Genomic DNA, 21,899 nt, shown 5'->3' with positions numbered 1-21,899 from the left:
CTTTCCCTATCCCCTATCCCTTAACTATCCCAGTTACTATTTGTGCAACTGATCCTCATCTAATTATTTGACCTCTGTGAGTCTTGATTTTCTCATCTAGAATCAGGGGAAAATACCAGCATGGTGACTTTAAAACATGCCTCCAAATTCTTTGATAGGCTTCCCATCAAAAAGTGTGGTCTCTATGCCCTTCCCTTGAGTCTGAGCAGGTTTCATCTGCTTTAACCAGCAGAGAACAGGGAAGTGTTTGCTATGAGACTTCTGAGGCTAAGCCATAAAGGTCATGTGGTTTCTGCTGCAAAAACACTCTAAGAAGTATGATGACTCTCATGGTGGAGGAACTGCATGTTCCAGCTGAGCCCAGCTTTCCAGCCATCCCATCAAAGTGCCAGCCAGATTTTAGCAAAGAAGCCATCATGGCAGTGGATCTGCAATATTAGTTGATTCAGCTCTGCCTTCAAGTCATCTCCAGCTGCTGGCGTAAGACATTACATAGCTGAGGTAAGCAAGTCCCACTGCACCTTGTCCAAATTCCTGATTCACAGAATAAAATGTACCCATAAAGCATTTTGGAGATCAAATGACCTAGTGGATATGTGAAAGCACTTTGTAAATTGTCACGTGTCACAAGAAGTTCATTTTTATTGTCCAACAACTGAATAATAATAGTTAACATTTATTGAACTCTAACTACATACCAGGCATTGTTCAGAGAGCTTTCTATATATTGATTCATTTTATCCTCATAACAACTCTCAAGATGAATACTATTATTATCCCCATTTTACAGAGGAGAGAACTGAGGCACAGAATGGTTACATAAAATGCCTAAAGTTACACAGCCACTCATAAATGGCAGAGCTGGACTGCAAATCCAGGTAACTGGGCTCAATCCTAACCTAGGGACTGAGTCTTATGTACAGTCTTCCTTCATCTTGGTTTGTTTTCATCTGCTGATAAACACATTTCCTTGTCCTGTTTCTAAAATGGAAACCTGGGTGGTTCTTTTCCTTGTCTAAGAGACATTTCAGGAGAAAATCTAGGGTACTGACTAGGATGTTGTTCTTACAAAAACAAAAAAGAAAAAAAAGAAAAAAAAAAGGAAGTTCATGCTTTATTGGTGTTACTTTTTATAAGCTTTTGCTTGGTCACTGCTATCAGATAAGAGGAGTAGTCAGGTTGCTGGAGGCGTAGTTAACCACTACAATTTAAATACATGAACTTCTGTGTCAAATACTTCTAATCACAAGAAAGCTACCTATTGGAATTTTTAATGGAAAAGATGGCATTTCTTTCAATAATGGTTTATAATTTCTTCTCCACCTTTAACCTATCCTTTAACTTCTCTGCCCTGCTCAAAGCCCTCCATGGCCCCCTAGTGTGCAGAGCATCAAAGCTAGACCATGAGTTTGGTACTATCAAGAGTGTAAAATGTGGCTCTTCCCAATCTTTCTATATTCCAGATTCCCTCTACTTCCTCACCTTCCTCCATCTCCACTTTCTAGGTCACTCACAGTTTCCTCCTCCCATTCCAGCTCCACTGGTCCCTCAAGTTCCAGCTCACATGCCAGCTCCTCAAGAAAGCTCTCCCGGATCTTCCCCACTCTGAATCCGAACCAACCTCTCCTTGCTCGTGTTTCCAAGCCCCTGATAACTCCATTAGAGCATCTGTCGTACACGTTGCTCCTTCTTATAACTAGCAATGTGTGTGTAATGGACTATTTCTTGCCCTCAGATCATCAGCTCCTTCAGGACACTAGACTTAGCTAGGTGACCTCCCATATAACAGGCAGCCAACACATTTCTGATGACCTGTGCTAAGATGGAATAAAAATTCATAGTGGATATAATATATGATGTTAAGACCAGACACTAAAACATTTAAAAAATAAAACATTTACTTTTTGATAAAATATAATGTATTTAAATTAAAATTTAAACTCCGACTTGGTGGTTCTAAAATTATCCTTCTTTGAAACAATTATCCTATCCAACAGGACTGAAGAGTTTTGTAGTTTAACTTAGGCTATACTGATTATTAGAACGTGCTCAATTTAAAGTTTTTTTCCCCACTACACAGTGTTCTTACACTTATGGCACCCGTTCACACTTTTCTGCTAACATATACTAGCAGATGACCAAACAAATAACTACTATAAAGGAAAGACTTGAAAAAGTGATTTCTTAAAATTACTTTCTATAATTGGATAACTTTTTTTGTGGAGCCATATATATATATATATATATATATATATATATATATATATATATATATATATCTCAGCCATACTTCCTGCCACTAAGAGATAAATTCATATATGGGATTAAATAAAATAACATTTTATGATGTTTCACACAAAATACCATAACTTCCATTTTTAAAATCTCCCATTGGTCTACACTTTAGAAGATAAATTTGAGGATAAACTATATGATTACCAGGGAATAGAGAGTTTAAATCCTAATTATGTACTATCAAGACAATGTACTTACCGTATTTTCCGGCGTATAAGACGACCCCCTAATTTTACAGTTAAAACATAGGTTTAGGCCTATATTCGCTGTATAAGACTACCACCCACTTCCGAGGCAACACCAGTTCTTTTTTTAATAGACCGTTCTAGTAAAAAGCCTGCTCAGACTGGCCAGAGTCAGAGAGGCGATCTATTAAAAAAAGTACTGGTGTTGCCTCGGAAGTGGGGGGTAGTCTTTTACAGCGAATATAGGCCTAAACCTATGTTTTAACTGTAAAATTAGGGGGTCGTCTTATACGCCGGAAAATACGGTATGTCATCTACTTAGAAACATTTTATAATCCATGGTTAGCCTTTATGATTTCCTCAAGTGCCTGTGGAGATCACAAAGAAGTCATTCTTTCCTGGGTACAGACTGGAACAGGAATCAACAATCACATAACCCTGTTCTGAGTTGACACTCACAGGGACAAGAAAACCAAATGTTCCCATGACACCCGAACCTAAGGTCCTTCCTTTCTCAAAAAGGATGGCCTTTGAGAGAGACTTACCTCCTTGTACCCCTCCTCTTCCTGGGCCCCAGAAGCGATGGGGATGGCCCAAAGTGAAGCCAGTCTTGAGAGATGGAAAAGTTAGTCACTCCCTCCTGCCACAGCACTTTGAGCATACCTCTTTATTGAAATTTGTAAGTACATTAATAGATATTTTGATTATTGTAGCAGCTACCATTTGCTGTACATACTTTAGGGGCCGGGCACAGTGCTAAACATCAAACACACTTTATTTCTCCATGTTGCTGTTCTCTACTTATGCATGATCTCCCCCCACTCCGAGGCAACAGCTATGTTCTACTTATCTCTGCTTTCCCAGAATCTAGAATAGCACTGGGCATAGAAAGAGAACTCCATAAATACTGGATGATAACTGAGTACTATCTACATGCAAAAGAATAAAGTTGGTTGCCTATGCCACACTACACACAGACATTAATTTGAGATGGACCAAATGCCTAAATATAAGAGTGAAAACTTGAAAACTCTTGGAGAAAAACATAGGAGTAAGTCTTTGTGACCTTGGAGTAGGAAATGGTTTTTTAGATAAGACACCGAAAGTGTAAGTAACCAAAGGGGGGGGGGAGGGGATTCAAACAGGACTTCATCACAATTAAAAAGGGACACCATCAAAAGAAAGTGAAATACAACTTACAGAATGGGAGAAAATATTTGCAAGTCACATACCTGATAGGGAGCTTGTATCCAGAATATACTAAAGAAAATGTACAATTAATAAAAATACAACTCAATAAAAAAGTGAGTAAAGGATGCAAATAAACATTTATCCAAGAAGATAAACAACTGGCCAGCAAGCAATAAATATTGATGAAGATGTGGCTTAAATTTTGACTATTCCCCTCCTCGGCCCTTCTATGAGAACCATGCTCTTTCCGGTTGAGCTGTCCCTCTGTAAATTAGCAGAATTTTTCAAGTGCCTTCTCACAACTATTAGTTCAGTAACTTCAGTTTCCTCCCAACTTACTAGAAAAGCAGGACACCTGGTAATTAATTTAGGCTAAAAATGGTGAAATCATTAATATTTATTCAGAACTTCACAATTTGTCAAGCATGTCTCGAGAACTTAGTTAGAAATGCAAATTCTCAGGCCCCACCCCAGACGTAGTAAATCAGAATCCCAGAGGGTTCTGTCCATTAATAAGCTTTACAGCTGGTTCTGATGCAGACTAACGTTTGAAAACCACTGGCGTATGGGTAGGTTCTGTGGTGCTCTGGTTATGTGTCAGATGACCCATTAATGAGGAAGAGAAACAAGCACCGAGGTGTCAGGTTAAATTCTGGTCTTTTGGTAACCTTGGTGTAAGTCACAAGATGCAAAGTGCTCCTGAAAAGACACAAAAGAACCTCCTCAAAGAGTAGTTGTAGGGCAAGCTGATGAATGCTCTCTTATATGATGTGGTGGTTAAGGTAATTTGTGGACATGGGGAAGAGAATGGTGTTTGACTGCTTAATACTGAGCTTGGAAAAAAGGTTTCTTGTAGTTTTTGTATCAATCACCTCTGCAAGCTTGAAGTACTACACTATCTAAAAGGCTCTTGCTGTGTCTGAGGTCAATTTCCTACTACTGAAAGTCATACTAGTCTTTACTGTTGCCCCAAGAATCCAAAGGGTGCTCTATCTCACCACCCAAACTACAGGTCAGATTTCTTAGAATGGCGACTAAGTTTGCAGATGCTTTTAAAGCAGCGGTTTTCAACTGGGGCTGACTTTGTCCTCCAAGGATATCTGGCAATGTCTGGAGACAATTTGCGTTGTAAAATGTGGGGTGGTAGATGTTTCTGATATCTAGTGAGTGGAGGCCAAGGCACCTCATAACAAGGAATGCCAATAGTGCCGAGGTTGGAAACCTCGCTTTAAAGAGATAGAAAGTTTAAGAGTGGCAGAAACATCACAACTGCTTTTTGGGGTTTAAAGAAGTATCTTCTGACGTGTCTTTAATAAATATAGCCTCTAAGTGGTTTAGGCACGACCACAGAGAAGAGCGTCCAAGGACCCTATTAGTATACTTCCTATGCTTTGAATAACAACAACAACAAAAAAGCAAATAATTGATTTGCTTCCTCTTTCTTTCAAAAACAGCTACAGTACTTTGGCAAGGTAAAGTGTTCCCAAGATAAAATATAGAAGCTTGGAAGTAAACATATTGCTTAGAAACAGAGAATTCAGGATAGCATTTTATGGTTTCTGCTTCACTTATGACCTTCACCTTATAAAAATATAGTGGTTTTTTATTCTCCCTGGTGTCCCTGCAGCATCTTTTATTCATTTGGTAGGAAGTATTGAATGCCTATTTTTTCGTGCCTTGACCTTCTACCACTCAAAGAGTGCTCCTTGGAGGAGCAGCATCGAATATCACCTGGGCCTCTGTTGAACTGCAGATTCTTGCTCCACCCCTGACATACAGAATCAGGATCTTGGGTGGTGAGGTGGGGCTCAGATAGCTGTTTTAATGATATCCCAAGTGATTCGTAGACACGCTAAAGTTTGAGAGGCACTGCTCTTGACACTTGCTGCCAGAGGAACTGGTATCACCTGGGAGTTTGTGACAGATGCAGAAGTTCGGCCTCAATCCCAGCACAGTCCAGGCACTGGGATGTTTAAAAATTCTCCAGGAGACTCCAGTGGGCAGTTGTAGTTAAGAAACTCTGCTCCAGCTCGATCAGCCTGAGTGAGCGTCGACCTATGAAGCAGGAGGTCACGGTTTGATTCCCGGACAGGACACATGCCTGAGTTGTGGGCTCAATCCCCAGGGTGGAGTGTGTGGTAGGCAGCCAATCTATGATTCTCTCTCACCACTGAGGTTTCTACGGTAGCTCTCTCTCCCCCTTCCTCTCTGAAATCAATAAAAATATATTAAAAAAAGAACCTCTACTCCAGTCCTTGATTCTCTGTTCTTTTCTCTCTCTCTTAACAATCCCAGCAGAGCCCTTCACTTTAAGTATCACCATTACCTCTTTCCTGAGAACTAAATTGATATCTTAAAATCAGTGTCTATTTTGAACTCTCATCCTGTTTTAGACATTTTTGCCTGAGCTGTCCCCTGGTCTCACCAAAATCACTTATCCAAACAGGAACACATGATCTTCAAGCCCCTTCATTCCAGCTCTTTCTCCCTCTTTGCCATAAGTGGCACCACCAGAGTCAAAACCTAGGAGTCATTTTTAACTTTCTTTTCATTTGCTTCTATTTAGAAAAAAATCCTCACATTCTTCCAATTTGTATTCTCTTCACTCTTTCAACAGAACTTATCGAATGCCTACTATGTGCCAAACACTTTTCTAGGCACTAGAAATACAGCAGTAAACACAACGGGCAAAGTCATGTTCCTCTGCAGCTTACATTCTAGTAAATGGGGGTGAGAGAGAAAAAGCCAGATAAAAACCTTTCACACAGTGCTAAGAGGAAAAGCAAAGCAGGGAAGGGGGATGAGGGAGTGTGTGGAAGTGAGCTAGTAGGTGTTACAATTTTAGGCAGGGGAAGGCCAGAGATGAACTCCCTGAGAAGGTGATATCTGAATAAAGATCTGAAGGCGGAGAGGTAGGGAGCCCTGTGGATATCTGGGGGATGTCTCTGCAGAAGAACAAAATGCAAAGGCCGTGAGAGTTGGAACTGTAACTGATGTGCTTGAGGAATGGCAACCGGGTGACTGCAGAGCGTGGGAGAAGACAGTGGTGAGAGCCAAGGCCAGGTATGTAAGGGGTGGTTATGTGCAGCTATGATCAACCCTGTATGGGCTTTGTAAGGACGTTGGCTCTCACTCTGAGTGAAATAAAGCCATTATAGAGGTTTGTACCTTTTTAAGTGTATTTGTATTTTGGCAAAAATGGTGACATGATCTGACTTATGTTTTAAAAGGATCCGTCTAGCAATTATGTTAGGAATGGACACAAAGCGGGCAAAGGTGGAAGCAGAGAGACCTCGTAGGAAACTCTGGCACACATCCAAGTGAGAGATGGTGGCAGCGGGCCTGGGATGGTGGCAGAGAGGTGATCAATGTAGACAAATCCTCTGCATGTGCTGAAAACAGAGCCTCTGTGAGGGACTGACTGTGAGGAAAGAAAGAGAACTTTGGGCCTGACAACTGCAAGAATGGAACTGCAATTTACAGAATTTGGGACTATTGTGTGAGAAGTAGGTTTGGCAAAGAGAGCAGAAGCTCAGTTTTGGATAGGCTTAAGATTGAGATGCTTTTTAGACCTCCAAGTGGAGGTATCAGGTAGCAGTTGGGCATACAAGTCTCAACTTGGCAATATCTTTGGTAGAATGAATGAAATAACCAAGGGAGTGAGAACAGACAAAGAGATCCTTTTTTTGAGTCTTGGGGAATTCCAACAGTTAGAGGTCACAGAAATGCAACGTAATGCAACAAATATTTGAGCATCTGATATACAGAGGCCCTGCTTCAAGTGCTGAGGACATATCTATGAATAAGATGTAGGAGGAACTAACAAAGAAGACTTAGAAGGAGCAGCCACAAGGTAAACGAAGGCCCAGATTTTCACCCTCTTCCAATTGCAAGTTCATACAGTCCTTACTTTCTACTTCCTCAATGCATCCTGGCTGACTGTTCTGATATCCTAAGCAACCCTCCTTTTTGTTTTTCCCCAGGTCTAATCAATCCTAGTCATTTATGGGGTTATTCCTCATTTCAGTAACATCTTCCAGTTACTAGGGAGGATCATTTCTGAAGTCTTCTTGTTGACACTAAAGGCTCCATGATTTTGGTACATATCTTGCTTTCTTTCCACTACTCTACCAAAATGTACTGTGCTCATTTGCCATTCAAAAAATAACTGGTGTAAGGATACTTAGCTGATAAATGGTAGAGCCAATATATGAATTCAGGGAATTAATTAGGACCCATGCTAGCTGGGGTTTGTAGAAAGCTTCAAGACATACGAATCAAACATTTAACCTCAGGCCTCTCAGACTCAGAACTGGTCTTAGAGGCTGCCTGTAAGGTCAGTTTGTCTCTCTCCAGCTTCAACGAACCATCACCAGGATCCCCTGCTTAAAAATCACCAGGATGACTCCAGAATTTGGTTAAGTTTTGGCTGATGGAGACATTCTCAGGCCAAACCAACCTCAGAATGAGAATGATACATGGAAAGGTAAATAGGGCTGGTCTTAGTTGCCCACAGATTACTTAATTCTGGGACAGCCGAGGGGGTATGGCCAAATGAGGCTGGTCCTTGGGAGAGGAGGGAGATGAGGCTCTACTTGAAGCAAGCCAGACAAAACCCACTGGAAGGTTCTCATTTATATGAAGACCACCTACAGCTTCTCCAGCGATCTCCATACTGTTTCTGATCTAACCCAAGCTGACCTGAGAGCACAGGTTAACATCCACCCCATTTTACAGTGTTCGCCATAGTGGTAATTGCCAGAGGGCTCACTGGGTGCATATATTCATCATATCTTTGCAAAACGGGGATTGCTATTACTAATCTGTGAACCAGGAAACTGGGACTCAGAAAAATAAAGTGACTTGCCCCAGGCCTAGAGTTATTAAATAGCAAAACCAGGAAACACACCTAAGTGTGTCTGACTCCACTGCCTTGCTCTTCCCAACACACCTTGCAGATTCCACATTTCAGGCCAAATCTCAGGTTTCCTATCTTGAATGTATTTAAAAGCAATGAAACTTATTTTGTAAAGGGCCTGAGCCTGGAGGAAAGTATACAGAGCTATTGCCTAGCACCTCACGAGGAAGGAGGAGGACTTTGATCGGGGAAGGGGAAAGGAGTCACAGTCCCACCTCCCCACCATACTTTGCCTTCTGGTCCAACCCTTCCAGTGTTTTGCCTGGCATTTCATTTTAGTGGATTGCTTTGAGGGCTTTCATTGATCTGATTTATTTTTAATTTTTAATTTTTTTTTATTTGCCTGGGATGCCTGCGGAAGGGCAGAGTGATGGATGAAGAAACCTAATGCTAACTGATGACAGGATAAAAGAAATGTAAGGATATTGCCAGAACTCAATTTTGGTTCCTGAGCCCTATCCAAAGTAAACAGCTCTCAGTTTTGTTTATTCTGTACAGTGACTTTTACATGGGCCGGGTCAGCATTGGTTATACAAAATGTCTAACTATTGATAGATGCTATTCATGTGACTAGATCAGTGAGGTAAGAAGCAAATAAATGGTGGAGTGTCCTCAGGGCTCTACAGGCATTACCGTTTGCCTTCGCAGTGAACTTACAATGTAGTACCTTTATTCTCATTTTAAGAAGGAGGAAGATAAGCCTCATTGGAAGTGGTACAGGGACCTGCCCCACTCATACTGCTAGTAAGAGGAGGAGCTGGGATCTGAGCCCAGGTGTCTACAGTTCTCTGTGTCTGTGGCTCCACGGTCGGAGGCAGCAAGTCACAGATGTGGCCTCTGGTTCTGCTCAGTCACTACCATCGAGCAGGACACTCGTGTCTCCAGCCCCAGGTGCCTCCTATGCAAAACAGGGATAAATTCTACTGACTTCACATGCAAGGTTGGCAAATGAGTTGCTGTTTTGGAAAGATCTTTGCCAGTGTAAAGGCTTTGCCTGGCATTTCAAGGGCTTATCATTGCTATTTTTATTTGTCTTTTCTGGGCCTCAGTTTTCTACACCTTAAAATGAAAGGATGGGACCAGATGCTCCCCAAGGTGCCTTTTCTGGCTCTACACTAGTAATTCTATCTCTCTCTATAGAATCCTAAGCGACTGTTATGACCAAATGACTGTAATGGCCAGAACGACCAGTCGCTATGATGTGCACTGACAACCTGGGGGCAGATGCTCAACACAGGAGCTACCTCCTGGTGGACAGTGTGCTCCCACAGCCAGCCTCCCCCAGCTGGCCAACCTCCCGTGGTCCCGCCCCCTGGCTGGCAGGCCCCAATTGCCTGATTGTGGTTGGGCCCTGGGCTGGGCTGGGGAGCCAGGGGTTGGTGGAGGCAGATATGGCCCCTTTCCCAGGGAGAGGAGGGCTGGCTTCACCTCCCAGGCCCCGCCCCTCCCCCCAGCTGGCAGGCCCCAATCAGTGCTCTCCCGCCACCACTGGCACAGTGTTGAGGGAAGGAGGAGGGGGAGAGGTGGGCAACCGTGACAGGGGCATTGGCCATTTCTTCCATGCCCGGCCTGGCGACCATCACTTCTTCTCCTACGGACCCAGCAGAGGCCAGCTCCATCCTGGGGCTGGCAGCCAACCTCCCACAGTCCCTCCCCCAATCTCTCCTCCTGACGGGTAGGCCCCGATCAGCCTGGCCCTGATTGGCCCTGATCACCAGCCAGGCCTACGGACCCCACCCATTCACGAATCTCAGGCACAGGGCCTCTAGTACTGTAATAAGTTGAAAAAGTCCTGGACTGCAAAAACAGTTGGCTTTTTAGAGGATGCTTCTCTGTGATGATATATGATATAAGAATTTTAACAGTGTCAACAATGTCAGCTTTTGTGTTTACAAAGGTCTGTGAAGTCCTAATGTTTATATCTTAATATTGAAGAATTCCACTGGAATCGGATGAGAAAAAGCTACCTTAACACATGCTGGTATTAAAAAAAAAAAAAAAAAAAAAAAATATATATATATATATATATATATATATATATATACACATATATATATACACACACACACAATCAAATAAAATTATTCTCTATCAAATCAGAAAGAGAAAGACAAAAATGTTACCTTACCAGTCATACAGCAACCACCTTGATTTGGAAAAAAACAAAAGTCCCTTTCTCTAGCTACTAGTTTAAAAACAAAGAGTGAGAGAGGCTGCCCTGTGCAGTAATTATCCTGCTCCAATTCATTGGAAATAGAGTAATCAACCCATTTATCACACACAAAATTTTTTTTTCTTAAGCCACTGAAAGGCAATTATAAAAAAGCCAACTGTGTCACCCAGAGCACCATGGTAACCAGCATCACTGGCGCATGAAAAAATAGTTGTTAGTCACTAGAAACTAAGCCGATTGGCAGTTTGGCTTGCTAAGCAACACTATAAAAATAGCAATGTAACGACCCATTATCTGGAGGTCTGACTCTGCGGCTTTGACTCTGATCCCAGAAGGAACTACCCCAGGTTTGTATGCCAACCCTGTACCCCAAACTCCTATTCAAAGCCTAATTAATCACTTATTCAACAAATATTTATCCAAGTGTATTGTATACCAGGCACACGATTCCCAACATGTGTATTTACTTGGCTTCTCAGTTAGATAAGAGTTCTCAAATAGGCTCAGAAAGAGTGGTTTTGTGAGGAGTGGGACAGGGATTGGCTTGAGGCCGGCTCGAAGAGAACCAGCAGCTGATAGCTAGCGGACAGGGGAAAAAAAAAAAAAAAGTAGACAGAGAACTGCTTTATAATACTGCACAAAATGACTACATTCTCATGACCATGCTCCTGTATCAAGAAAAGATTAAGTTACATTTAGGATCCTTTGTTACGAAAGGCAGAAATGGGTATAAAACATTTTAGAATTATCACCATCAAACATGGTGAAATGATACACGTTCAGCATTTGGAGGAAACAAATGATGTGCGACAAATCCCTCATTCTACCTAGCTCCCCGTTTTACTGCAAGAAAAGCAGCGGATGATCATTGCTTTGCCAGCACTCAGATGCAGCCTTGGCTCCCCCTCTGCCTTTATTTTTCTAGCTCCAGCTCCTGCCTCAGCTGGGATGCCCTTCCCGGGAAAACTGCTTCCCAAAGTCCCTCTCTTTCCACTTCCCTGGGAGTTATTTCTCCCTTCTCCCGCAGATGTGGGCTGGATGCCTTTGCCTGTCCTTCGGAGTGCTTTGTCTCCTTTCCCCCAGGGCCCTTCCTCCTTTCATGCTCCTGGAGGGCAGGGCCTTCTGTCTGTATCCACATCCATCTCCCAGCGCCCTGGCAGCCTGGCACTCAGTGAATCTTACTGCGTTCTACTGGAGTCACTGGAGGTCGAGGGAGGCTGGTTGGAGAAGGTGGTGTTTTTCCTCATGGATGTTAAATGGCCCAGGAACCTCACAGGACACCCAGGCTGGCTCTTGCTCCTCAAGCCTTTGCAGGTCTGCTCCCTTCCCCTGCTCACCGTCCTCACACTCCTCACCGTCCGGGAGGACTCAGCTCAAATAGCACTCGAGGATGGAGAAGCAGGAGTCTATTCCTACCCACAGAACCAGGGACCCTATAATACGCTATCATAGATCCCTATACTTTTTCTTCAAATCACTTGTCATTGTTTGTAATTATTTATTGGCTATTGTATATATCCTTGCTCAACTGTAAGCACCAGGAAGGCAGGAGGCTTGACACAGAATAATGTCATATATATACCGTGTTTCCCCGAAAATAAGACATCCTCCGAAAATAAGACCTAGTGCAGAAAGATAAGACATCCCCTGAAAATAAGACCTAGTGCAACTTTGGGAGAAAAAATTAATATAAGACACTGTCTTATTTTCGGGGAAACAGGATATATATATGAATGAAAGAAGGAAGAAAGAAAGAAAGAAATGAATTGAGAAAAATCTCAATCTGGAAAGGAACAGACAGCAGAAAATAAAAAGAGAACTGAGAGTTGTTATTGAAGGTCCAGGGGTCCCAAATGTGGGCCCAGAGGTAAACCAGTTTAAGAGAATTTGTGTTAGGAGAATCCACAGGCCACCTCCAGTGAGATGTCCAAATGCTTCAAGGGAGCTGAAAACATAACCAAATGTATCTGGTTGTTAAAAAATGGAATTGAGGTGAGGTACTATATTCTTCAAATAAAAGAGGACTCACAAAGGAGGATAAAAAAGAGGAAATTGAATTGAACTGCAGCCTGTGGGATTTAGATTAGATAAAAAGAAAGTCTGACAATAAAGGCTATTATACCCTGGAAAAGATAACTAGATCTAAAAAAAACGAGTGAATTAGATTTTCTCTCAGGTTTTTCATGTCCCTTCCAGCTTAGATTCTATTGTTACCTAGTATTTCTATTGTCAGGCTGAGAAAAAAAAAATGATTATGGAACAATATTATAATAATCATAATGAAAAATTTTAAAGAAATATATTATGCCTTATGTAATTATTTTTACTTTTTCTAATGTCCTTTTTTCTTCCCTGTACATTATGGACTAGACTTTGTTTACTGTTCGCTCTAATTATTGTTCCAAAGGTTAGCATCTCATCCTAAATATTACTAATTATTATTTAGCAACGTTTAACATATTTTAAAGCATATTACATCTAATTATACCAGAAAAATATAACTTTGAGTTAAGATAACTTTTGATTTTCTTTTATGAAAGACAAAAAATGCAGCACTGTTTTGGCAGCTTTTTAAAGAATTAAACAATGGGAGGAATACTTTTCCTGATAAAATAACTCACGTAAGAATTTGGAGTCATAAGCAAAACACTGACTTTTCAACCAGATTTCTTCAGAGAAAATGTTACTAAACACTTAATGTCCATTTTGATTTCTCTCTCTCTCTCTCTCTCCTCGCACCCCCCTCTCACTCAAATCGGACACTTAATGTCCATTTTGATTTCTCTCTCTCTCTCTCTCTCTCTCTCTCTCTCTCTCTCTCTCTCTCTCTCTCCTCGCACCCCCCTCTCGCTCAAATCAGTACATAAAATTTTAAAAGTAAATACATAAAATTTGACTCTGTCCTGCTGCATAGTCCCAGATGATGGGGCTGGGATAATTAATTCATTTACAGATCTACAGCTCTGTAGATCTCTTCCATTATATTAAAGTTTAAGTCTTTCAAGCATTCATTCAACAAACATTTATTGAAAACTTACTATGTGTCCTATCCATTGTTAGGTGCTACAGCTACAAAGACTCTTTGCTCTCTAGCTGCTCATCAGATGTGTTGGTAGCACAAATAATCAAACACAGACAACAGAGCCTGTTGGTTCAATACTAGCGATATGGGGTTTATAGGAGAAACTGCACATAGGAGGAATCTGGTGTGCTGAGTGTTACAAGAGGAACTGGAGTAGGGATCAGTCAGGCAATATATATTCCTGGCAAAGGCAAGAAATAGTACAGTATGCCCACAAGTTTAACGGTGCTGGAGCATACAGCTGAGGCAGGGAGTGGTGAGTGATGAGGCCAGAGGGATGAGCAGGGAGCAAGAGATAAGGGCACAGCTTGGACTTCACCTTGCAGGCGGTGGGGAGAGCAGAAGAGTTTAAAGCAGGAGATGACATCACCGGAGACTATTTTAGTGGCACTGGAGAGGATACATTTGAGGGAGACAAAAACTGGAAGAAGCAAAACCTCTTAGGAGGCATTTGCATAAATGACTAGTAGATTTGTGTTTATATTGAACAATCATATCTAACATTTAGTATACGGAAGTTACTAAATAAGCATTTTAATGCGATATTGTCTTACTATTGTATTTCAAACAAGCCTATGAATAAACTAGAGACCCAGTGCAAGAAATCTGTGCACGGGATGGGGGAGGAGAGTGGTGCCCCTCAGCCCTGCCTGCACCCTCTCACAATCCGGGACTGCCGGCTCCTAACTGCTAGCCTGCCTGCTTGCCTGATTGCCCCTAACCACTCTGCCTGCCTACCTGATCACCCCTAACCACGTGCCTGCCTGCCTGATTGCCCCTAACCACCTTTGCCTCCCTGCCTGATCACCCCTAACCCCTCTGCCTGCCTGCCTGATCACCCCAACCACTCTGCCTGCCTGCCTGATCACCCCAACCACTCTGCCTGCCTACCTGATCACCCTTTAACCACTCACTTGCCTGCCTGATCGCCTCTAACTGCTTGCCAGTCTGCCTGATCACCCCTAACCATCTCTGCCTTGGCCCTTGCTGCAGCGGTTTCATCCTGAAGGTCGTTTGACTGTCTGATCTAATTAGAATATTGTGCTTTTATTATTATAGATACTATTTTTATCCTAATTATACAGCTAACAAGAGACAAACTGTTAAGAAACTTGTCCAAGGTTAGGATGCAATCTGGGCAGTTTGGCACCAAAGCTTATGCTCCTAACCATTATCTCACTTATTTAATTTTTGTCTCTTGTATTAGAATTAAAACTCCATGCAGACAGGAACCATATTGCTGGTGTTTTCTTCTGTGCCTACACAACAGATACATGGTAACTATGTATTGAATAAAATCAATGAATAAACCAAGTGACAGAAACAGTGGGCCAAATTATGTATACATATAAGAAATAATTTGGGTGAAATATTGGCAAGTTTTTTTGCAGACTTTGGTGCTGGCTATGTACTAAATGTCCGTAAATTTATATGTTGCTCCTCCTCAGATTCACACCTTGAAGTCCTAAGACCCCAGCGCAGCCTCTAAGGAACTAAATAAGTTAAAGGAGATCATAGTTGGGGAGCCCTAACCAAACAGTTAGGTGTCCTTATAAAAAGAGGAGACACCAGTGTGTGTTTTCAGTTCTCTCTTTCTCTTTCTCTTTCCCTCTCTCTGTCTTTCTCCCCACCTCTCTGGTCTCAGCATGCACTCAGGAAAGGTCATGTGAGGACTAGTGAGAAGGTGGCCCTCTGTAAACAGGAAGAGGCTTTTATCAGAAAACAAATCAGCTTGAACCTTGATCTTGGACTTCTAACCTACAGAACAGTGAAAAAACAAATTTCTGTTGTTTGAGCCACCCAGCGCATGATGATTTGTTATGGAAGCTGGAGCAGACAAGACAGTGATCAGTAGGGTGAAGGTGGGTGGTGAAGGAGAGGTTTTTAAGCCTAGAAGACTAGAGGGACAGTGGTGCCAGTATAACTGGGGTAAAAAACCCAGCAAGAGGAAGAGGAAAGATTGGCTATGGTTCATGGAACAAACAACACTAATTTTTCTGAACTCAAGGTCTACCTCAAACACAGAAATACAGAACTTAGCTATTTAAAACCACTTATTCAATAAATGTGTATTCATCCCCTCACCATGGTGACTGCTGTGCTTATCCTGAGAAATCAGAGTAAATAAGAGTCATTCTCTGCCTTCAAGGAACTCACAGTCCACTGGGGAGAAACATTGCTCCCTTTTGTAAAGCTAGCATGCTGGCTGGAAGGACCATTATTCCTTTCCCCATTTTCTAAAGACCTGGGGAGCTATAAAGGTAAAATCCCACATGAATAGGGAGAACTGGATTGGAATAAGGGCCTTGGAGTATAAAAGCTGAGTGATGATCATAGGCAGTGTTAGGGTTCTCAGTTATAACCGCGGAGTTGTTTTAAGATCAGAGAAGAAAAGGTAGGTAGACATGTTTTGCCAAAGGCAATATGCATGTTAATAATAATAATAATAATAATAATAATAATAATGATTATAAAAGCGACATTTCTCACCTGCAGAAACTAGAGGTGAATCAGCCATAGGCAACAAGTCAGAGGGAAAAAGGCCAGCCTTGAACCCTGTGGTGGCAGGAGTTCGGGGATGGTAGGGGGAGTCAGACGGAGGTCGTGGGACATAGAACAGGCTTTTGGGGTCCTATAGACCTAGCTCAAATCACAGTCCAGACAGTTATTAGCTATGGGAAATTGAACAGGTCATATAATTAATCCGAGCTTTAGTTTCTTCATCTGTAAGATGGAGTTAATAATACCTACCCTGTTCTGAGTATGTAAAGGGCTTGGCATGGTGTCTGGCACAGTTGTCACTCAATTAATGGTAACTCTTTTTCCTATTAAAATATTACCATTTTCCTCTCCTATCTCCTAAGGGGTTTGTGTATGTAGTGAAGTAACTTGAGATGTCAAGAAGTGAGGGAAATGGAAGGGCTTTTATAGCTGACTTTAAAAAGTCATTTTTAAAAGTTAAAAAAAAAAAAGAGTAGTCCAACTCAGCTTTCCTCTCCTAACCTATGGTGCAAACATAACTCTTATAGAAATTAGCACTGTGTTATATAGCTTGGAGCCACAGAACACCCACCTTGATAATTATTCCTGGTATTTAGTCTATCCTAAATAAATCTATCCATCACCCTTAATAAGGGCTCTCCAAAGGCAATGCTTCTCAAACTTTAATGTACACAAGAGCCAGTTGAGGGCTTGTTAAAATGCAGGCTTATATTCTGTGGATTTAGAATGAGGCATGAAATTCTGACTTCCAAAGCTCCCTGGCAAGGCCCAGGCTGCTGGTTCAGGGACACACTTTGAGGAAAGAGCAAGGCTCTGAAGGGACGTGGATGTATCTTCCTTGGCGTGGTGTTCACTGCAATGGCTGCTCCTCTTTTGCAATCTATCTAAATTGCAAACTAACTGCTAGAACACCAACAAGCTCTCTTCAGACCTGATGTAGAAATTCTGCAACAGGACTCATTTCAGATCAATAGCGACTTTTTTGATTAGCCTACTCTGTGCAAGGCACTGTGTAAGGTGCCACGGATACACAGGTTAGTAAGACACAGTTCCTGCTTCTGAGGACTGTCCTCATTCTAACACTGCATGCCCGGGTAGACTAACTTACTGAGGGCGGTCTTACTGTCTTCCCTATTGCTTACTACTACGTAGATTCTCAATAAATACTAAATGAATGAGTCAATGAGTTCACAGGAGTTTCATTAAAAATGTCTTCTCAAAGCACATGACAATGGGACACTCTTAAGCTGCACTCTATCCTAAGTATCACATGTAAGAAGTGGCTAAGTTACCGTAAACTGAGGCCGATAGGCTGAGTACTAATACAATCTGCCTGGTATCCTATAAAAAGAGATTAGAACACACAGAGGCAGAGACTCCAGAGATAAAAACAGAGCAAGAAGGTGGCCATCTGCAAGCCAAGCAGAGAGGTCTCAGAGGAAACCAAACCTTGATCTTAGATTAGCAGCATCCAGAACTGTGAGAAAATACATTTCTGTTGTTTAAGCCCCGCAATGTGCGGTATTTTGTTATGGCATCATTAACAAACTTATACAGATTTTCACAGCTTTTATGTCCAATTCAGACTCCCTTTTGTAGGGCACAGAAAATGGAAGAATAATTCTAAGAGCGGATGGATGAACCCAAGTGCAGTGGGAATGAGTCTTGGAAAAACTGGAGGGAGACCGACAGAAGAAGGTGAGACAGTAACCTAACTTGGGCTAAAACAGCTGCTACACACACACACACACACACACACACACACACTTCCTCCCTTCTCATAATACCAACACAAAGTTTAGGGCTATTCTCTCACCAAATTATATACTGAAAACAACTTTTTTACTTCTTTCCCCCTTGATACCAGAAGGAAGACCCCAGGTACCTCTCTGTATGCGAAGAGCTAGAGATGATAAGGCAATGAAACTGAATTTTTGACAAACAAATTAAAACACACACACAGTCAAATGAGATTCCTGCTAGTCACAGGGAAGCTACATTTGAAGCCTGATTCTAAAGTCAGGGAATTATTATTTTTTATTTAGCTTAGTTTGTAATAAACATGCCAACTCGTAAGTATAGATGAGTGCCTCCTTCAAAATAGTCATTCTAGAATCTAGAGGGTTCTACCTTTCTCTATGTTCTCAAATCATTTCTAGAATTGCTTTCAGGATCTGTGAGATAATCTTCTGAATGCTCTCAGTGGTGACTCTTGAAGGTGGATTTGATTTTGAAAAACAAGCAAGAGTCCTTCTGGGTCAACTCTAGCTAACTAGGGGGACCAGCAAAACTGTGGAATGCCAAGACGACTGACACCAAAGTACAAAGGCTGATGTTTCTTGGGGGAACTGGACTCACCCAAGACCAACTCCAGACATGCAGTGAATATGTTATAAGCATGACATCAAGGAGTGAGGTGACTGCTCTGAAGTAAACACACAAGCTTTCTTTTCATGTCGTTAGGCAAGTTTTCTAGTGGTTCCCTTTACCAGACTATTTCCTCAGGTCTGGATCTATCCTACCTCATGGGACCACAGTTCCAAGAAGTACAAGGACCTCATTGCCTTCCTCAATTTTTAATCTCCCACGTGGGTACTTGATATGCAGAGTGAATAGCTGATGGAAAATTCAATAGGGGGGAAGAATGTCTAAGGTGTTTGGGGTTTATTCTATGTGATTCAAAGGATATAACGAGGATCCAGAGAGAAGCTTAGGAGAAATATAAGTTTCTACTCCAATGTAAGACATTGTCAGCAGCGGAGCTGTCCAGCAGTGGATTGGGTTTGTAGATACTCAACTGAATGGAAACTGAGCTTCCAGCCCTGGGAGTTTAAAACAAAGGCTACTTGCTATGGGAACTTGTAAATGGGTGGGAAGCTATAAGCAATGATCTCCAAGGACTATTTTCCAAAGTCCATCCTGCACAATACCTGACAAGCGATAGGCCCTGAAAAAAAAAAACCACTGGAATGAAATGAATGAGAACTATGGGGCACCTTGTGAGCCAAGCCAAGGAGAAGATGCTTGGAGCTCAGTCATCGGCAGGGAAGGTAGGGAGAAGGGACATGGAAAGGGCCAGTGCGCCATGAGGTGGGGTATAGTTGGAGTTTTTGGTACCACGGAAGACCTGCTCTGGGTGCCGGAAGCCTCCATGTTTAGGAAAGGAGAGTACTTTTTTTGGAGGTGGTAGAGTTGAGAAAGGAGATAAGACCACTGCTCACCCTTCTTAAACTCCTCCAGCACCGTGTCCAGCCGAGTATCGTTGAAGACGCAGTGCAGGGGCCGGTTGTAGAAGCGGGTGACGGTGAGGAGTGGGGTGCAGTCGTCGGGGTCCACGAAGGCCAAGTCCTTGACGAACAGGATGTCCACGATGTTGTGCCGCTGGTCGCCCTCGTACACGGGGATGCGGGTGTAGCCGCTGCGCAGGATCTCGGACACGGTGGAGAAGTCCAGCACGGCGTCGGAGCGCAGCATGAAGCAGTCCCCCAGCGGGGTCAGGACCTCCTCCACCACCTTGGTGCGCAGCTCCAGGGCGCCCTGGATGATGTTGAGCTCCTCCTTCACCAGGTCGTTGTAGGGGTCCGCGGCCCGCAGCGTCTCCAGCAGCTTCTCCCGCGTGTAGAACGTGCTGATCTCCTGGCGCAGCGCCCAGTCCAGCAGGCGGCCCAGCGGGTAGCACACGGGGAACGCGGCCGCCATCAGGAGCCGGGTCAGGCACACGCTGTGCGAGGCGATGGCCAGCCCGTGCCGCGAGCACACGGAATAGGGGCAGATCTCCGCGCCCAGGAACACGGCGCCGGTGCATACGAGCGCCGGCAGCCACGGGAAGTGAATCCCGGCCTCGCCGCCGTAGTCGTCCTCTTCTCCCCCGGGGCCCCCGACGCCCGGCGGCAGCGAGGTGTACAGCCAGCCGGCCAGCACCGCGTTGGCGCCGGCCTGGCCCAGGAGCAGCGTGCAGAGCAGATGCGTGCCCCGGCCCCGCACCGCCTGCACGCGGCGCGCCTGCTCCTGCTCGGTGGCCGAGCCGCTGTTCCGCAGCACCCGCAGCTCGATGGGGTCCAGCGACAGCAGGCTCAGGCGCAGGCCGCTGAACAGGGCGGACAGCGCGAGCAGCAGCAGCGCCCCGAGCGCGCGCAGCCACGCGGGGGGCAGCAGGCCCTCGCCGGGGCCGTAGAGCCGCGGGCGGACGCGCAGCAGGAAGCCGCCGGCGGCGCCGTGGTGGTGCCAGGCGCGCCCGTCCCAGGCGCACAGCGAGAAGAGTTTCCCGCCGCCCGCGCCGCCCCGCGCCGCCTCCCCCTTGCGCAGCTCCCGCACCCGCACCTGCACCAGGGCCGAGCCGGCCGCGCCTCCGGGGCGCAGGGGCCCCAGCACCTCCACGTCCGACGCCCAGTCGCTCTGCTCGCGGCAGCGCTGCGGCCCCGGCGGGCGCGTGGGGACGGCGCTGGGCGCCACGCCGCTCCCGCCCGGCGGCTCCTCGATGAACACGAGCCGCGGGGCCAGGTCGCCCGTGCCGTTCGCCCCCGAGGAGAGGGTGGGTGCGGGCGCCAGCGCCGCCGCGGGGGCTGCGGGCCCCGGCTGGAAATAGACCCGCAGGAGGAAGCTGGTGCCTTCTGCCGCGCGGAGGGTGCCCCCCTCCAGGGACACGCGGCCTCCGGCGGTGTCCTCGGGCCTCAGGCCCAGCAGCCAGGCGGCGGCGGCGGGGGGCCGAGGGGACAGGGAGAAGAAGAGCAGGAGCACAGCGCCCCGGCTGCAGCAGTCCCGGAGTCTGACACCCACGGCGGCTGCCGCTGCCGCCATCCTGCACCCGGCGCGGCTGCACGTGATACTGCAGAGAGAAGAGCGAGAGCCGGAGGGAGGAGGAGCCAGCCAGCCTGGAACCGGGCCCGGGCAGGTCACCACGTGCACGCTCCCTGCGCGCGTGGGCTGGAGGCGGTGGGGGTTTGGACCCTGTCAGGGCAGGATGTCCCAGCAGGAGGCTGGAAGTGGCCACGCATCCCTGCACGGTGCATAACCCTGATGCACTCTGGTGTATCTGAACTGCAGCCTGCAAAGCTTGGCTTGGAGCAGGCCTCCTACTGAAGCTGTAGGCAGCACCTTAGCGAACGCCTACCCTACCCGGCAGTTATTCCCTGCTGGCCCCTCTGATTCCCCATTGGCCAGGGAAATTTCCCATCATTTTGCTTCTCCTGCTGCTAGCATTCCCCCTTCTAGTAAAAACATATTCCTGGAGGCAAGTCTTGAATCTGTAAAACTTTATGTTTGGTCTCAACTCCAGCTGATCATTAATGTTTAAAATTTTCTAAATTACTTACATTCAGTTCTTTCTTAAGACTAGGATGCCCATCAGTAAGAAACTGCTGAAATAAGTAATGATGCTACTGTGTGATGGACTACTATGCAGTAGGAAAAAAGAATAACATGGATCCATGTGATTGTGATATGGAAAAGTCTCTAAAGCAAGAGTTAGTTGAAAAATGGCAAGGTGAAGAGCGATGTGTATAATATGCTACTGTTTGTGTTAAAAGTATTTGGGTATAAACTTATATGTACACA

The 21,899-nt window shown here is 44.6% G+C and overlaps 1 protein-coding gene across 4 annotated transcripts in view; it reads right to left on the bottom strand.

Moving 5' to 3' along the window:
* CNNM1 (cyclin and CBS domain divalent metal cation transport mediator 1) overlaps nt 1-21,350 on the bottom strand; it is a 50,694-nt gene extending 29,344 nt beyond the window's left edge. For all 4 annotated transcript variants that reach the window (XM_045581977.1, XM_036438801.2, XM_045581978.1 and 1 more), the window contains exon 1: nt 19,568-21,350. In XM_045581977.1, the coding sequence (XP_045437933.1) occupies nt 19,568-21,143 (1,576 nt within the window). In that variant the 5' untranslated portion in view covers nt 21,144-21,350. The remainder of the gene's footprint in view (nt 1-19,567) is intronic.
* Between the last annotated feature and the right edge of the window lie 549 nt (nt 21,351-21,899).

Source organism: Pipistrellus kuhlii, unplaced genomic scaffold, assembly GCF_014108245.1.
Source record: "Pipistrellus kuhlii isolate mPipKuh1 unplaced genomic scaffold, mPipKuh1.p scaffold_m20_p_15, whole genome shotgun sequence".
Classification (NCBI taxonomy): domain Eukaryota; kingdom Metazoa; phylum Chordata; class Mammalia; order Chiroptera; family Vespertilionidae; genus Pipistrellus; species Pipistrellus kuhlii.
This window is presented reverse-complemented; position numbering and strand designations above follow the sequence as displayed.